At 36.8% G+C, this 18284-nt stretch overlaps 1 protein-coding gene across 1 annotated transcript in view; it reads left to right on the top strand.

Moving 5' to 3' along the window:
* LOC110679354 (roundabout homolog 1-like) overlaps positions 1 to 18284 on the top strand; it is a 491376-nt gene that overhangs the window by 404666 nt on the left and 68426 nt on the right. The window contains exon 9 of the mRNA XM_021853766.1: positions 12075 to 12255. Coding sequence (XP_021709458.1) covers positions 12075 to 12255 — 181 coding nt within the window. The remainder of the gene's footprint in view (positions 1 to 12074; positions 12256 to 18284) is intronic.

Genomic DNA, 18284 nt, shown 5'->3' with positions numbered 1-18284 from the left:
AGAGACTAGATGATAGAAAAGGCAATAGGCAAATGATTATGCTTGGAAGACATACAATACTCAAATGAAAACCAGACTCAGTACTATACCTTTTAATTCCACTAAAGTTTGTATCGCCATCTTCAGTGTCGTGTACTAAATACTTAGTCGAGTCTGGTACACGACACTGAAAACAGCCTTGAAGTTAAGGTCAAAATAGGCTTATCTGTCAAAGAGTACAAACTCTAGTGGTATTAAACGATAAGGTGAAATATGCGAAACACGCGTTGTCATTGATTCATAAGTATTCGACTAAACAGCTCGAAGATTTATCATAATAGAATATCCATTTAACTTCTCACGTTTCTTATTTAGAATGATATACAAAGGAATTAAAGTGCTTTACCGATTTTGATTTTTTTAAGAGAATAGCGTAAGATTTGGATTCTTGAACCAAATGCATGCAAAATCTCTTTAGCACATATGAATTTTCTCAAGGATTCCACTAATTGATGTTTCTGATGAATCGACTGTATACGGTAAAATAAGGATACAATTTTCGATTTTATAACTGTGGGATTTTTTGTATTATCCGTAAGGGACCGTCCATAAATGACGTTGCATTTTTTGGCCAATTTTTGACACCCCTCCCCCATCGTAGCCTATTTTTGGTTTGTAGCAAAGTCGTAGACTCCCCCCTCCCCCCTGAAATGCTACGCCATTTATGGACGGTCCCTAATAGAACGGATGGCAGAAAAAAAAAAGATTTTGCGAAATCAGTGGAAAAAATGTAATAATCATTACTTCTTCTTGTAGAATAATGTGTGAAATATAACGCTTACTTTTTATAACAGTAACAGTAACAGCGTCAATCTTGTCTAGATTGCTATAGAAAATTTTCAAACGTCTATAGTGAATTAAAACACCGGGTGATCATCTAAACATTTGATGCTTTTATTATACTTGCTTTTATTGTCGATTACCATCGTATTCCACCAATTTATGATGCCTATAATGTATACAGCTTGCCTGCTTTATAAGACTTCTCCTATACGTTGAACAAAAGCTTTAAAATATGCGAGTTCTACGATTCTCAGTTGGCAATGGTCACCACCATTTTCATTTTACGTGTTTAAGTGTTACGTTTCAGTACTTAATCATCTATTGAAAATATGTTCCAATGTGTTGCCAAACTCGGAAAGAGAATGTTGCCAAAACGAGTGTTTCTAAATTCGGGAAAGCACTGTATAACTTCAAACGAACAGACCTTAGCCTCCTGCTTTAAGGTGAAGATGCATCGAAGCCAAACCTCAAATTTTCAAGAGCACAAATCTAGAGAACCAGACAGCGGTTTGAGCTGAAAACTTAATCGATTGATCACACGCTGGTGGTGAGCTTTCGATTGAGTTTTCAGCTTGAACGGATGTTCAGTTTTCTAGATTCTTGCTCTTGAAAACTTGAAGTTTGGCTTCGATGCATCTTCACCTTAATGTTACGTTTATACTCGATGTTAACTGAATTCTTTGAAAATTTCTGTGGAGATCTATGTAAGAACTTATGTAATGGGTCGATTGGACTTCTGTGGAAAATTCCGTGAAAGCGTCTGTGAAGAAATCTGTGGATAGTTTTAGAGGTTTTTAGTGAAGATCTCTCTGGGGTTTCTAATGAAGACTTCTGCGAACACATCTTTGGAAGTAGACTTGTGCAAACGTTTTGTTAATAAGTTACAGCGGCCATAATATACAGAAAATTGAACAGAAACGTGTTCAAAAGTACAAATTGTTGATTCTTCAATGTAAACTTTCCAACATGAATGAATTCCTTGAATAATCGATTGAATTTTCTATACTATACATGTGAACCACAATATATCGTAAATTTTTGCCGCCATATATTGTCAACCCTTTGACGGAATTTGTTGATTGTTTTTTTTAGATGTGATGGTCTACTGGATGTTTATGGAGGAAACTTAAAAGATTTTTTTGTAGTAATCTGCAAAATGTTTTGATGAGCTCATGAATTATAAAATAACGAGTTCTTGAAAGTATTTTTCAAAACAAATCTTCAAGGAATCTTTAAAAATGCTTCGAATTATCTTGAGAAATTTGTACGAGATGATCCGGAGATGTACCAGCAAAAGGCTCTGAAGATTTTGGTCAACAAACTATTGATGAAATCTTTTTAGAACTCCTTGCAAGATTTGCTATGTACAAATTTCGGATTTCAAGAGATGCACCTTATGAGAATTTTTGAATAAATCCCAGGAAAACTCATCGTGAGCATCCCTGTCAGAACACACGGAGTAATTTCTTCTAAAACTGTTGGAAAAGTTCTCAGCGTTTTTATTTTAATTTCTCTAAGAGGATTTCTTATCCCAATCCCTACCATGTCCTTCCTTCAAAAATTGTGATCACTAACCTCGAGCTGCCACGAGTACCCTGGCTCCATCCCACATTAATGTTGAAAAAGTCAATTAATTGTATGTAAAAAAAAAATACAAAAAAAGAATTTCGGCTCCGTAAAGCGTTGAACGCATTTGAGCCTCAAATAAACGAACTAGATAAAAAAAAGAGGATTTCTTTGGAAATAACAAAATTCCCTCAGAAGAATGTTTGAAAGAATTTTAGCCATTATTGAACAAAAAAAAACATTAGGAGGTATTCTTGATTAAACTCTTAAAGGAAGTCCTGAAGCAATCTTTGGAAAAAGGACAAGAAAACTTGTTCATATAACAGGAGAAATCCCATGTGGAATTCCTGGAGAAATTCATGGAGGAATTCCTAAGCAATGTCTAAGACCAATCCACGAAGGACATCATGGAAGAATATCTGGACAAATTAAAGAGATGTCTTCGAAAAAAAAAACCTATCTGAAATAATTGCTTCGAACACCTCTAGATGAGTCATTGAGAGAATAACTAGAAGGATTTCCAGAAAAATTCTGAGAATAACTGGGGAGCTAAAGAAAAAAATTTTTTTTTCCTGAAAGAACCTTTGCACAGTGGTTTTATTTGTACTACGAAGCGGTCATAAATCATTGACAAATACCATATGAAAACGCTAAATTAATTATTTTTTAATTATTTTTTGTCGAGGTTGATGTCGTTAGATATCATATTGGCTCTGATATTTATATGATTATACGCGCATAAAACGACTTTGCAAATATCAATTGTTCCGTGTCCATGATCAACCGAATTATTTAACGCGGCTATGAAAAAAGATTTAACCTCATTTGACATAAAAACGTTTGGCATAAAACGGCCTTTACATAATGACCGTATGGCATAACGGTTGTTTGGAATAATGGCCATTACTTATTATGATAGTGATTTGAAATGAACACAATATATCATATAAATGAGTTATTTCTTCTGCACCTATGATATTTTCTCCGATATTCAACGGCATTTTTCGACGCTTTTTACCGAGATTGACACCGTTGAGCACATAGCAACAGTTTCTGACTGTTTTTGAGCAGACTAGACCACAAGGTAGTAACAACAAATTCCATACGCAATTTAAGTTGTGTTAACATCGTAATGTTTTACCTAACCACGCTTAAAATGTCTTAAAAATAGTCAGTTTATAAAATAAACGTGCTCCTGAGTATAGTTTATACCTCTATGATCAATTAAGGACAACAATTGTTGTAACATCACATTTTCACGAAAAACAATTTACGAAAACTGGATTATATATGACTGGAATATTCACGAACAGGGTTTCAGTGATAATAAGTAAATATAAAAACTTAACACTTGATGAAGAAAGAAGGGAAAATATTGCAAGTTTAGATCCAGAGACCTATTATTGCAACAATTTTCAATAATAACCTTCATTTGAAAAGCAGATGTTTTAGTTTAGAATGTTTAAAGTCTTGTTGCCAAACGCATCTTCATACTGCATAATTTGAACTAACAACAAATTTCGTTATATTGATTATTTCTGGCGAAAAAATTCGTGTGATCCAATACAAATTTAAATTTTGGTAGGGTTCATCAAAAGAACCGCCTATTTTTAAACGAAGGGAAAATTTGTTACTGATATTATCATTTTTCGAGCTTATGTAGAAACAAGATCCATTGTTTGTTAAAAATAAATCTGTGAGGGATTCCACGGAGGCATGCAAGTCGATTCTGATCGACCATTTCAAAAATATCTGAAACTTTGCACAGTTTTTCAGTTCCATCTAAATCGTCATTTTCCGATATCAAATCTTCAAGTTGAGTCACGACTAACTTTTCAAAAGCGTGTATGTGAAAATGGTTAAAAATATTCAAAAAGCTGCACAGCAAAAACGGTTCGTTCGATTGTTAGACAACTAAAGAAACAAAGTTAGACAACTAAATAAAGATTCCAAAAAAAATACACACAGTAAAAAAAAAGATTTTTTTTTTTGCATTAAAAAACATTAGTTTTGTCACAAAAACTCAAATATCTCAAAACCCTATCGGAATACCAACGTAATTTTTTGAGGGAAAACGGTCCATTATATTAGCAATCTACCATAAAAATTTGATGATGGTAAGCCAATAAACAAAAAAGTTATGACATTTCAAATATTTCACAAATTTGACACTTAGTGAATTTTTTTTTTTTCATTGTTAATTTTTTTTATGACCGCAGTTTATTGCTGAATTTTTTGTTAAGGGTACCACATGAGATTAACAAGTTGTTTTCATGATATTTTATTTAATTATTCATAACTATTATAGCATCTATTAGAAAGTTAGACGCGATCCAGTGTTGTGATCTAAAGTCTTGATAGTGTCATATTTTTTTATTGTACGTAACTGAAGAAAAATTCTCTCAATAGTGTTGAAACCTTTTGATAAAAGAAACCTATAAGAAATCTAATATTGAATACAAAAACTACAAAAAAAGTTTTCTATACAGGTATACGACTAGTTTACCTGCAAAAAGTTTACCTCGTAGAGAACAAGGCGGGTCTATACCCAGGTGATCTAGTATACGTAAAGCAGGTCGGTTTTCTCGGCGCTGGTTTTCTCCACAAAGTTAAAATCTGATTACATCTGGGTATAGACCCGCCTTGGTAGAGAATAGACTTTGTTAATCATATTTGGGAGAAAGCGAGTAACTTCAACAACATCAAAAACATGATAGGTACATACCATGAACATACTCACGAAAAAGCTAAAAATATACTACCACTATGGTTATAAAAGTTTTAATTGTAAAATTTTTCTTCAGTCAAGCAAACGACACCAAACTAGTCAGTAAAAACTTAAAAGTGATTTTGATTATTAAAATCTAACGAGCAACTTAAGTAGTCGCTTTCTCAACTGTTGCAGGCCGTTTGCAGAAAAAAGTGTTCGAAAGAGCTACGAAATCTCACCGAAAGCACCATAGATAAGCTGAAAGCGGCTGGTTATGCTTCAATGTCTACATTGAATACAAATTTACGCATTTGTACGTCCTGCCGTTTAAACGTTGACAAACGGGCAATCTGTACATCATCGGTGGATCAGGTTTCAGGAAGTTCGAAAACAACAACAACTGAGGAATTACTAGATGCACCGACAACAACTGAGGAGTTACCAGAAGTACCAAGTGCAGATAGTCTTGCCACGGTACCATCAGCGACATCTGTTTCAACAAATCAATCAGAAGATGAGTGCATCCAGAAGGTCAACATCGAACGCTTCAACGAAGGGATAGCTGGAATAAAAGTGACTCCGATTAAATGGACGAAGATGGGTTACGTCAATTATCCCGAGAAAAAATACCGTGAAATCAACGAAGCTGTACGAAGAAACCTCTTCAAATTAGGACCTGAGGATGTGGAAAATACAGACTACGATGAAGTAATTATGAATATGAAGGAACGGTTCTCGAATCTAGCCACGACAAGGAAAGAAAAATTATTGATTTTGTCGATGCTGCCAAGCTCGTGGTCTATTCAAGACGCCATTGATGAGTTCAAAACCAATAGAAATACAGCAAAAGAGGCAAAACAATTCAAAAATAACTGTCTTGCAACCAAAAATGCTAGGTCGAGTACTTCATTAACAGATGAGACAAAAGAAAAAATAATTCAATATTTTGAAGACGATGAAGTAAGTAGAGCTATGCCTGGCCAAAAAGATTATGTATCTGTAAAAAAAGATGGAAAGCGTCAAGCAATCCAAAAACGATTAATGATGACTACTTTGAAAGAAGCGTATACACGCTTCAAGGAAATTAACGAAAATAATTCCTCATTTGCAAGCCTTCGTCCAAGGCAATGCAAGCTTCTATCCAATTCAGGAACACATAATGTTTGCGTGTGCACAACACACGAAAATATTAACCTAATCTTACATAGTTTGAAAAGAATCAATATATCAAAGGATATTAAAATGTTAACTGGTAGTCTTTTGTGTGAAAATACAACATCAAATTGCTATCTACGATCTTGTTCGGATTGTCCAGATTCTTCATCATTGGAAAATACTTTATTCGCTGAGTTTGAAGAAAATTATATTGATCAGTTATCATTTGAGCAATGGGGACCACAGATAGGTGTGACCTAGAAACTATTGTAAAACCTGTAGATGAGTTTGTGTCATTTTTTTGCTTGAAATTAGAAAGTTTAATTCCTCACGACTTTATTATACAGAGCAATCCCGCTTTTTAAAAAATACGAAAAATACATTACAAGATAATGAATTTTTAGTCATTTGTGATTTTTCTTTAAACTATAGCTTTGTATTGCAAGATGAAGTGCAGTCCCATCACTGGAACGTACAACAAGCTACAATTCATCCATTCGTTATTTATTTCAATGGAAGTACGCAAATTGAACACTTTAGTTTTATTGTAATTTCCGAAGATTTAAGACACGACTCAGTATCTGTAAATTTGTTCATTGCCAAAATGATTAACTTTTTACGCGTTGATAAGGATAAAGAAATCAGAAAGATATATTTCATGTCTGATGGAGCAGCATCGCAGTACAAAAACCGTAAGAATTTTTCGAGCCTATGTCAATTTAAATCAAAGTACGGAATTGATGCAGAATGGCATTTCTTTGCTACGTCACATGGCAAAGGTCCTTGTGATGCTATTGGAGGAACCATAAAGCGCATGGCCACAAGAGCAAGTTTAGCCAAAGAACGTGAGCATCCAATTAAAACTGCAAAAGAACTATTTGATTGGGAGAATCGCAGAAAAGAAGAAGATTTAACAAAATTATCATTTTGTTTTACTACTACTGAAGAGTACGAATTAACGACATCAGAGCTCAGCGAGCAATATAATAACGCGAAAACGATCCAAGGAACCCAAAAATTTCACTGTTTCATTCCATTGTCAGAAAATAAAATTAAAGCAAAACTATACTCGAACTGTACTGATAATGATGCAAAAGTGTTCGATATTGTAAAAAAATTGAATAACAATAAATAAATAAATAAATAAGTATTAATAAAATGTTTACATGATCTCATAACGCATACCCAAATCCAAAACTTTTAAAGTTTATATGTAACATTTAGAAACTCATCGATCATACTCTAAAAAAAATATCCCGGTAAAAAAAAAATTATTTTCGTGTAATCTGTTAATTCATTTTAATTTATACATATATACATATACATATAATATTTATACATATACATAATATGTATACATATAATATACATAATACTAATGAATACATGAAAACGACTTGTTTAATTCACGCAAGGCCCTTAAAAATAAAATCAGCAACAAACTTCGGTTCCCGTAATAATTTACACCGAAAAAAAAATTTTTTTCCTACTAAATGTGAAAATTGTGAAATGTTTGAAATGTCATAACTTTTTTGTTTATTGGTTTACCATCACCATATTTTTATGGTAGATAGTTAATGTAATGGACCGTTTTCCCTCAAAAAATTACGTTGGTATTCCGATAGGGTTTTGAGACATTTGAGTTTTTGTGTCAAAAATTATGTTTTTTAATGCAAAAAAAAAATTTTTTTACTGTGTGTATTTTTTTTGGAATCTTTATTTAGTTGTCAAACTTTGTTTCTTTAGTTGTCTAACAATCGAACGAACCGTTTTTGCTGTGCAGCTTTTTGAATATTTTTGAACCATTTTCACATACACCCTTTTGAAAAGTTAGTCGTGACTCAACTTGAAGATTTGATATCGGAAAATGACGATTTAGATGGAACTGGAAAACTGTGCAAAGTTTCAGCTCAATAGAAAAAAATGAATTAAAAAATTTACCGAATTTTGGTGCTGTTGCTTGGAATCACTCCTGTATTGAAAATATAGCAGAATTCAACATTATGGCTTGAAAGAATTACAAATTACAAACAGCAACTTATAAAAAATGTTTAACAGAATATTGCTTCAAAAAATAAAACTCTAATTTATTCCGATAGCGCAACTCAAAAAAATAGTTTATATGTGGAAGAAGGGCTCAGAGATTAACCCTAATAATATTTTATTGGCAATATTTTCTCCACTGTTGGTAATCAATGAGTTTATTCAAGAGCAATGAATTATTGAATAAAACATCATTTTGTTTGCTACCAATTAATTCCGAAATAAGCCTGATGTCGTCATTAGGATTTACAAAAAAGAGGCAACGAATGTCAGCTTGAGAAATTCTTGGTTTCAGACTCATTATGCCAAATGACTATTATGCCAAACGACCATAATGTCAAATCACTTTATGCCAAACGGTTTTATGCCAAGTACACCTAAGAAAATTATTAGACACGTTTCTAAGTGCCGAAGATGTACATACCAAATAAATACTAGCATTTTTTTTATCAATTTTTAATCCAAATTTCACATTAAATCTTTGCCTAAATCGAATAAAAGAACATATTACTGTATTTTCAGAATACCTACTTACAACTAAAAAATAGATATTGAGTTATTTGTGAATTTTTTGTTGCTTTTTATTATTCTCTATTTTTTTAGCTCTTGATCTATAGACATCTGTATGGTTGAAGATCTTGTCCCGATGCTAAAAATAAATACAAGAAAATATTTCATGTCGTTCCTCCAATACTTTGAGAAGCCATGTCATATATATTAGAATGGCTGTTGTAACATAACTAATTTATTTGGATTTTATTTTATCAGAGGCCTTACTAAAACCACTAACTAACTCATTATACAATATTGCGAGAGTATATGTCGAATTGAAGAAGCAGTAGTAAAAATTTCATTATAATGTAATATTATTGTAGATTCCTTACAATCAGCTGCAAAAATATTGGTATGCGATAGATTCCATGAATATTTTTATCATTGCATAAATCCTGAACAAACGCAGCAATTCGAGGGCCAATTTCTTCTGAAATAATTAAAGCTTAAGCATCAAGCACTTTACATTTAATCAACCAACAAAACGATATTTTTTTTGTTACTTTCGGTACGGTTTTATCCTGAATACGAGACTGTTAAGGAGACACAGTACGTAGTCTATCACTGTGGAGATCTTTTTGTAGAATCTTGTAGAGACCTCAACTCCGTGCAGAACGTTGTGGGAATCACTGATACGGCGACCTCATTTATACTTTTTAATTGAAATAGTGCTCAGAACGTTAGTTCTAACGTTTTCCTGAACAAATAAACTTCCAAAAATATATCGTGAATGACATAATTTAGGAGACTTTACTGCTCTTCAATTCGAATTGGCATCGACATCCATCAGCTCCGCGAAGAATCTCAACCATCAATTGCAATTACCACCACCGTACCGCAAAATTTCGCATTATCGATTTTCGCACGCCTTCAACAGCACAACCGGCGCAAGTTGCACATCTACACCGCACCCCGTACTCCCGGAATTTACGACATGCTCTGCTCGGAAAGCCAATCCGGATTATCCGCAAATTGAGAATTCATATCGACGTTAATGATACTTATTACACTTGAATGGTGCTGTAAATCCAGTTCATTTCACGCCCCTTGCTTCCGTTTAGAGGCGAACGCCAGTTCAACCCTCAACCCATCACCGAAGTCTTCAAGGAGTTCCGCTTTGCTTGCGCGCCTTCGATTGCACCACTATACATTCTGGTCTACGGTTACCATAGGCTGCTCCCGTCGAGAACCACTTTGAATGGCAGTGGATGATTTATGAGCAGAAAAAGTTGAATTGAAATTTACATGATTACGCTAAGTACTATCATAAAGACGGTTCGTGTTGGGGAGCAAAAAAGCCGGCCGGAATCGAGGCATCACGATAATGCCTGCCGAACTCCCTTCCCTTTGGAAGCCGCAATCACCGCCGCCGCTGGATTGGGATTCCCATCGATTGAAGGATGGTGGGGGCATAAAAGACTGCACCATTCATCCATCCAAAGACGGCAAACTATAAGAAGATAATAAATCCTTATTTCCGTGTGATTTATTGTGAAGAAAATTGAAAGTTGCGAACACAAAAGCGGAAGTAAGCTTACCATCACCCGTTCGTTACGCTGACTACGGATAGTGTCAAAGGGAAGGTAGGCACGTGAGGTGCGACGGGGGCAACCGAGGCTTTACCAAGAACCACTGGATTAGTGACTGCTCAACTCACTTCTACAGAGACACAATGGAGGGAGAATCGATCTGAAGCGAAAAGAAATTGTTTGCTCTCGAGTGATACTGGGGGTTATAATCCGGAACTGTAATGCACTACTGCGATAAGATCTACTGAAGGAGATATTGGGAAAAGAAAAAACGCCATAAGCTCTCATTGAAGATTGGATGAATGTGCACGTCGGTTACAGAAAAGGCAGACTAAATGCAACCATAGCTTGCTAAACGAAATAGAACATATTCCGTAGACATGATGGTTATGCTCATTCCATGATCATAAGGTTGAAAGGGCTCTACTAGAAATGTGCCATAATATAAGGGGCGTCCTTTAAGTACATCATGTAATAATTACAATTTTCGAACTCCCATCCTCACCTCTATATCGCACTTTTTGTATGGAATTTTTAAACATGATGGCCTGTCGATTCCACTGCATGCTCCTATGGAGTGAGCGACGGAATCAAGACCAATCGTGTTCGGTCCGCGTTGAACGAGAGCGAAAAAAGAATTGTGTTTCTCAATTAGTCTGTATGCTATAAGTAAAATTAAAAATTAAATTGTGGCTGCTCAATAGCAGATGATGGATCAATTAGTTAGCTCGTTTCGTGCTTTTATTTGATTTTTATTTTCCTTCATCGAACCTCTACTTTTTACCTTTATTTTTGACATAAAAAAAGCTTTGAATGGTTCGGCACCATGAGTGCAGACATGCAAAACGTTTACTTTATTCAACAAACTTTGAATAGTTCGCCATTGTAAGTATTGGATCATGAGTGTTTTGTAGTGGTCCAGCCATTCGAGTTTGTTTTCTTTTCATACAAGTGAAATATGGTAACACATGCTTAAGTCCTGACAGCTGTAGGAATATTGTGTTTAGCTATTTGTTCAACAATATTTGAATGGTTCCTCACTACAAGTCTCGACACTAATTTCTTCTACCTGGAATCTTTTCACATAAATTGAGAATATTTTGTTTATAAGTTTGTTTAAATCTCACATATAATGGTCTAATCGCTCATCAAAGTGAATCCTGTGACCCAGCAATCCTCCCAATTAACAAACATCCCTCCCAATAACTTTCGTGGAGATTCAGAGGTAAACACGGTCTCCAAATAGCAAAGGTTACATACTAAAAATCCTTCACTCAATCCCACCTGACTGCAAGGACTTGGCCAGTGCCGTTATTGACCTTGAATAGATATAGGCACTGAATTATGCACACTGAAGAAGATTATGGCCAATCCCAGCTAAACTTCTAGTTGATTATTTATGCACCTTCACTGACCTCGGTCAATCACGGAGTAGCAGCCACTGATATCTGTAGTCAGTCTAAGCAAAGCTCAAAACTTATTGAGAATTTTGATGGGTATTGTAAGAAATTTGCTATATATCTGAATTATGAACTGGATTATAATAGAATAATAACTGGCATATGAAAATAAATATATGAGAAAGAATTTTTATCATTCGATCAAGTATCCCCTTAAAATATTTTTTAACTATCTATAATCTCTGTAAATTATAACTAGTTACTTCTAACTAACCCATTTTTTTCCTCCAATTCTAGCTGCGTGGCGGACAACGCCCTCGGGCGGACGAAAAAGTACATCGAGGTGTCCGGTCGGCCCGGTCCGGCCAACTTCCTGTCGCCCGCCTACAGCTCCCACCTCGATAGGTACAATCTGACGTACACGATCGAATCGATACCACCGCTGGACGAGATAAAACTCCTGTACCGGAAGCTAATGGTAGGTTGATTGGGTATCGGCACACAACATCATCGGCCGCCGTGGCGAAAGCTACACCTAAATATTTACCAAACCATCGTTAATGATCATAATCATAACAATAACCATCGAAACCGACAGCATCATCATAATGAGCCGTTCGGTTCGGTTCGGTATCAACATTGCCGTCCGCCCATCGCACAGAGGGCCAGTTTTTTTTAAATGCTTGCATAAACCCTATTCCAAAATGTAGTTTTAAAGTGAAACATGAAATCACAATATCTGACAATAAGGACTACATACGAGAATTTAAAAGGAAAAAAATCTTGATTTTTGCTTCGAAACTTTGGATTTCAACATATTTGTTTTATCGTCGTTAACACATTCTTAGCTAAATTTAACATTCCCAATAGCGAATATATTTTCGTGTGCTGCTAACCTAATCAATGTAACTGTTTATATTGAAGGAATATCAAATAATTAAAGAACAACTTTCATACCGTACAAATAGCTCCCCGTTAATAATTGTGAAGATATCTTACTCAAATGCGCTGCTTCTCAGCTTAATGTTCTTATGAGCACTTGTACAGTTATTAACCGAGAGCTTTCTTTGCCTAAATTTCCATTTTCGCATTCATATATCGTGTGGCAGGTTCGATGATACTTTATGCCCAGCGAAGTCAAGGAAATTTCTATTACGAAAAGATTCTGGACCGACCGGGAATCGAACCCAGACACCTTCAGCATGGCTTTGCTTTGTAGCCGTGAACTCTAACCACTCGGCTAAGGAAGGTCCTATAATAAAGTACAGAGGATGCGAAAATTTGCCATGATATTCAAAAGCTGAACCACTGTGAATCGCCGGCCCTCGAGGGGGTGTAACACAATCACGATTGGCTGGGGGATGTTTTATTTTTACGCCCAGCCATCGTAACGCTGGCTGGTATGCCACGATGACGATGGGACATTCGAGGAAGACCGAGAATATGTCGAAGAAAAGAGAAAGGGTAGACTGTGATGTATTAATTACGTTTTAACATACAATCTGGTTGAGTTGCCAGAAGGGACCTTATTTGATGGCGGCACAGTCCTCCGGAAACGCCACACCATATGTACAATCACCTAAAGTTAATGATCCGTTTGATTTGATTCACGCGGTGGGAATGATTGATACTCGACACTTCCAGTTGGATTGATTTCGTAACACTTGCCTGAAGGGTGGGGAAGATAGTGTGAGGAACTATCGGTAGTATTAAATGGAAAAGCAGAAAAGTACGATGCTGAAGCACCAATAATTAAGCTATTGCCTAGCTTAATATAATCAGGCAAATCACTTATCATTTATTTTGTTTCACAATTTTATTGCGAATCTTCCGGATAGCAGCTATTGAAACGCTAGCCCATATAAATAACATTTCCGGCCTGGAAATTTGTTTGAAGATCAGAAGTTAGGCCAAGACATAGTTTCGATTTGTCGAGAATGAGTGGATACAGATATTATATACACCTTTACTGTCTTTCTCATTATGATTTTTAAAGTTGAATTGTTATTCAGCATAAGAACTGTCTCATCTTGACAACATGTCTACTTGAAGTTTTCCAATAAAAACAACTTTTAATTTATTTGGGAAAATTATCAGTTGAGTTTTGGTAGCATTAGGAGAAGTACGAAGAAAAAATATCCAAATTATTTTGTAGTCTACTACAGATAACACGCAGGCTTCGTCCTTTGGCGAAGAGGCCTGTGTCTTCCACAAACAAAGATTTTTGACAACCCTGAGGTAACTCAGGTAAGTAAGATGTGAAAATATTGTACACTTTCGGTCCCGAATGTTGCCTTCAAAAAACAGCTCTTGCAGGAAGTCATTCTGACTTGGAGTTCTGATAATCACCGTGAAGTGTACGATTTGACAGAGAACTATGGATTATTCCAACAATGCATGTTGGAAAACAGAATTTTTTTTTGAATTTTACGTTCAACCCTTCATGTCAAATTTGATATTATATATTGCCTTTTCTCGGTGACAACAGACAAAAACAGCATATTTTGCGTTACGCGTTTCGGCCTACTTCACTTCAGCCCTCATCAGAAGCAACATGCTGAACGCAACCTTACAGCTTGGTCTGTCACAACTTTACTTCATGTCAAACACTGTCGAATGCTTTATCTAAATATGTCTAGAAGAGCAAGGCCAGTAGAATGGACTTCAGATTTATCGTAACGAATCAAATTAGTTACACGTAAAAGTTGATGAGTGGTCATCTTCTCTCGCTCGTTCGACGGTCAGTTTGATTTGAACGAAGCAAGACAAGCGGGGGTCCCTCGCTATCAATGTCTGTGCCTGAGAAGCACGCCCGGTCAGAGCAAGCCGATCTGTTGCCTGCTGAGATGCGATCCAAGCGGAGAGTGAAATTACGTCAATTTTTCTCCCCTATTTACAGATTTGCTTAAAATCAACATTCAATTTTAAGGTGAAAATGCATCGAAGCCAAACCTCAAATTTTCAAAAGCACAAATCTAGAGAACTTAAAATCCGTTCAAGCTGAAAGTTTAATCAATTGGTCACCACCAGCATGTGACCGATCGATTAAGTTTTCAGCTTGAACCGCTATCTGGTTCGTTACATTTGCGCTTTTGAAAACTTGAGATTTGGCTTCGATGCATATTCACCTTAAAACAGTTATTGAACTTTTTGGACAGGAGAGTGCGGTGAAAATGCAATCTCATCATGATATTGAAACGAATCAAGGGTTTAAGTTCATCGTCTATAATTGCAGACTTCAACGTAGAAGGGTTTTTAACAGATGGAAATCAGATGGAACTTTAGCAAAATTTGCTATACGAATTTACTGAACAATGACACAACGATCATGTGACGGAGAACTGGAACACAAAGTCTTTTGTATTAATATTACTTTTTACTGCAAACTTAGCTTAAGCTACGTTTTTTCTGTCTGTCTTTAGAACTAACTCATATTGATTGTCACTTGGACTTAATATATGCTTCTTGTACAATGGGTATTCTTACATTGAAGGGATTCATTTCTACTTTTACAAGAACGTTATTGGTCTTGTTCACTATCCAGTGTTGATCATAATTAGCAAATGGTGTATCATAAACTGCTTTGTAGTTGGTCACACAAACATATGTGATTGGCTGGGATATTCAATAAAATAACACGGCACAGACGAACAGACATCACACTCTCTCTCTCATCATTGTCCTTCGATCACCTTTTTAAGGGTCGTGTTAAATATACCTATAGTAGCTGGCCAACCCACCAACCGCAACGCTCGCATCGTTATTGTTCGTGTTTTACGTTTATACACTACCGCCATCTGTTGGCCCATAGGCCAAGCATATGGGTTTCAGAATTTGGCGTACTTGTCTTCTTGACTTTGATTTTGCTCGAGATTTGCTCTAAGTGCCACGTCTGTTTGTCTGTATTCATTCGAGGAATTCATTCCGCCTTGAAATATCGTAATATTTCAATACAAAATTGGTTCTTTTGTTGTTTTTTTTTATATGAAACTTACACATATAAGGAAATGTACCGGAATCCGTTCACAATTATTCTTTCTAATAAATCTGTTTAATGGTTAACAATGGTTCACTTAGAAAAGTACTACCTCAATGCAACATATTTCATACTTGTTTTGGTTGCATAAGCCAGTCCAATCCAATGTGTCCAATCGCCTGCGTAGTACTTTTTTTTTGTTTGCTGTGAGAACTGTCACAAGATTGCTTTGTTTGCTGTGAGAAAGTTAACATAAACAGAATTTCTTCCAAGCATTCTTTTCCTTGTTGGACTGACGTTCCGATAGCTCAAATACGTCCAACAAACGCCGATACGTTTTCAAATCGACTTGTGTACGATTGATCATGCGTTGGTGTTTGTAGCATTTTGCTTGTACATCTCTATTGATGTTATTTACTTTACTTATGCTGGTTCTACGTCCTTCAAGACATGACCTGCGCCACAATGTTACGCCAACTAACTCGGTCCATGGCTGCTAACCTTCAGTTTCTGGATCGCCCCACACTTCCAAGATTCTGCTCCACTTGGTCAAACCACCTAGCTCGTTGCGTGAACACCATTTTTGCGGCATTGTTGTCCGGCATTCTCACAACGTGTCCCGCCCATCGTACCCTTCCAGCTTTGGCGACTTTCTGTATACTGGGTTCACCGTAGAATTGCCTCTCCGCCGAAGATCGTCCTAAGCACACGTCGTTCAAAAACTCTTAGCGCTTACAGGTCCTCTTCGAGCATTGTCTACGTCTCATGCCCGTAGAGGACTACCGGTCTTATCAGCGTCTTGTACTGGTACACATAGTACGGAAGTGAAGTTTACCAGACCGCAAGGTCTTATGGAGTCCGTAGTAAGCACGACTTCCGGCAATGATACGTCTTCAAATTTCTCTGCTGCAGTTCTCATCCGACGTTATCAATGATCCGAGGTAGACAAATTCGCCCACCACCTCGAACTCATCCCCGTCGATCATCACGCGTCTGCCAATGCGAGCTCTATCGCGCTCGGTTCCTCCAGCCAGCAGATATTTCGTCTTCGACGTATTTACCTTCAATCCAACCCGATCTGCTTCACGTTTCAGCCTGGTATACTGTTCAGAAACCACCTGGAACGTTCTTCTGACAATGTCCACGTCGTCAGCAAAGCAGATGAACTGGTTGGATTTATTAAAGATCGTGCCCCGCATGTTGAGGCAGGAAAGACCATCGCCTTGTCGAAGTCTTTGCGTGATTCAAACGGGTCCGATAATGCACCCGATGTCTTCACACAGCACTGTACACTATCCATCGTTGCCTTGATCAGTCTAGCCAGTTTCCCGGGAAAACCATTCTAGTCCATAATCTTCCATAGCTCTTTGCGGTCGATGGTATCATAGGCCACCTTGAAATCGATGAATAGGTGGTGCGTAGGGATTTGATATTCGCGACATTTTTGGAGGATCTGCCGTAACATAAAGATTTGGTCTGCCGTCGATCGCCCGTCCACAAAACCGGCTTGATAACTTCCCACAAATCTGCTTGCCAGTGGCGAAAGATGATCTAGGAAAGCACTTTATAGGCTGCGTTAAGAATGGTGATCGCTCGGTAGTTCTCACATTCTAACTTGTCACCCTATTTGAATATTGGGTATATTGTTCCCTCCTTCCATTCTTCCGGTAGCTGTTCTGTATCCCAGATCCTGGCTATCAATCCGTGCAGACAAACGGCCAACCTTTCCAGGCCCATTTCAATAAATTCCGCTCAAATACCTCCCTTTCCAGCTGCTTTGTTGTTCTTGAGCTGTTTGATAGCATCCTTAACTTCACCTAATGTGGGAATTGGCACGTCTCCCTCATCCGCCGTACTGATGAAGCCGTTCCTCCTACTGTCTTGATCATACACCTTTGCGCCGTTAAGGTGTTCATCGTAGTGCTGCTTCCACCTTTCAATCACCTCACGTTCGTCCGTCAAGATACCTCCATCCTTATCCCGGCACATTTCAGCTCGCGGCACAAAGCCTTTGCGGGATGCATTGAGTTTCTTGTAGAACTTACGTGTTTCTTGAGAACAATACAGCTGCTCCATCTCTTCGCACTCCAACTCTTCCGCAAAGCACGGTGGATTGACTCGTCAAATTGATGAGTTTCCTCGCATAAAACACTTTTTTTCTGAGTTCATTTGTACATTTTGTTTCGTCCCGTACACTCGTAAAAAAGTAAATCGAACCAATCCGTAGCAGTTGTCAAATCAACATTTGTTATCATAAGTTAAGTCGCATAAGATCACAGGTTGGTTCGGTAGAAGATTTATACACTCGCATTGTATGTTATTGATCATCACATAATATATGCACGTATATCGCCTCCACTTTTGTACGTAGAAGGCCTTTTCACGACATCTTATAAGTGAAATTTTGCACATACAAAGCCTCCAGGTGATTTCGTTAAGCGTACACTTTGGTTGTCTGGGCTGGACACAGTTTAACTACTATCTCAAATTTGTCAAAGAAAAAGACTGTTTAGGAAATATTGTAATTCAAA

Source organism: Aedes aegypti, chromosome 3 (genome assembly GCF_002204515.2).
Source record: "Aedes aegypti strain LVP_AGWG chromosome 3, AaegL5.0 Primary Assembly, whole genome shotgun sequence".
NCBI lineage: Eukaryota > Metazoa > Arthropoda > Insecta > Diptera > Culicidae > Aedes > Aedes aegypti.
This window is presented reverse-complemented; position numbering and strand designations above follow the sequence as displayed.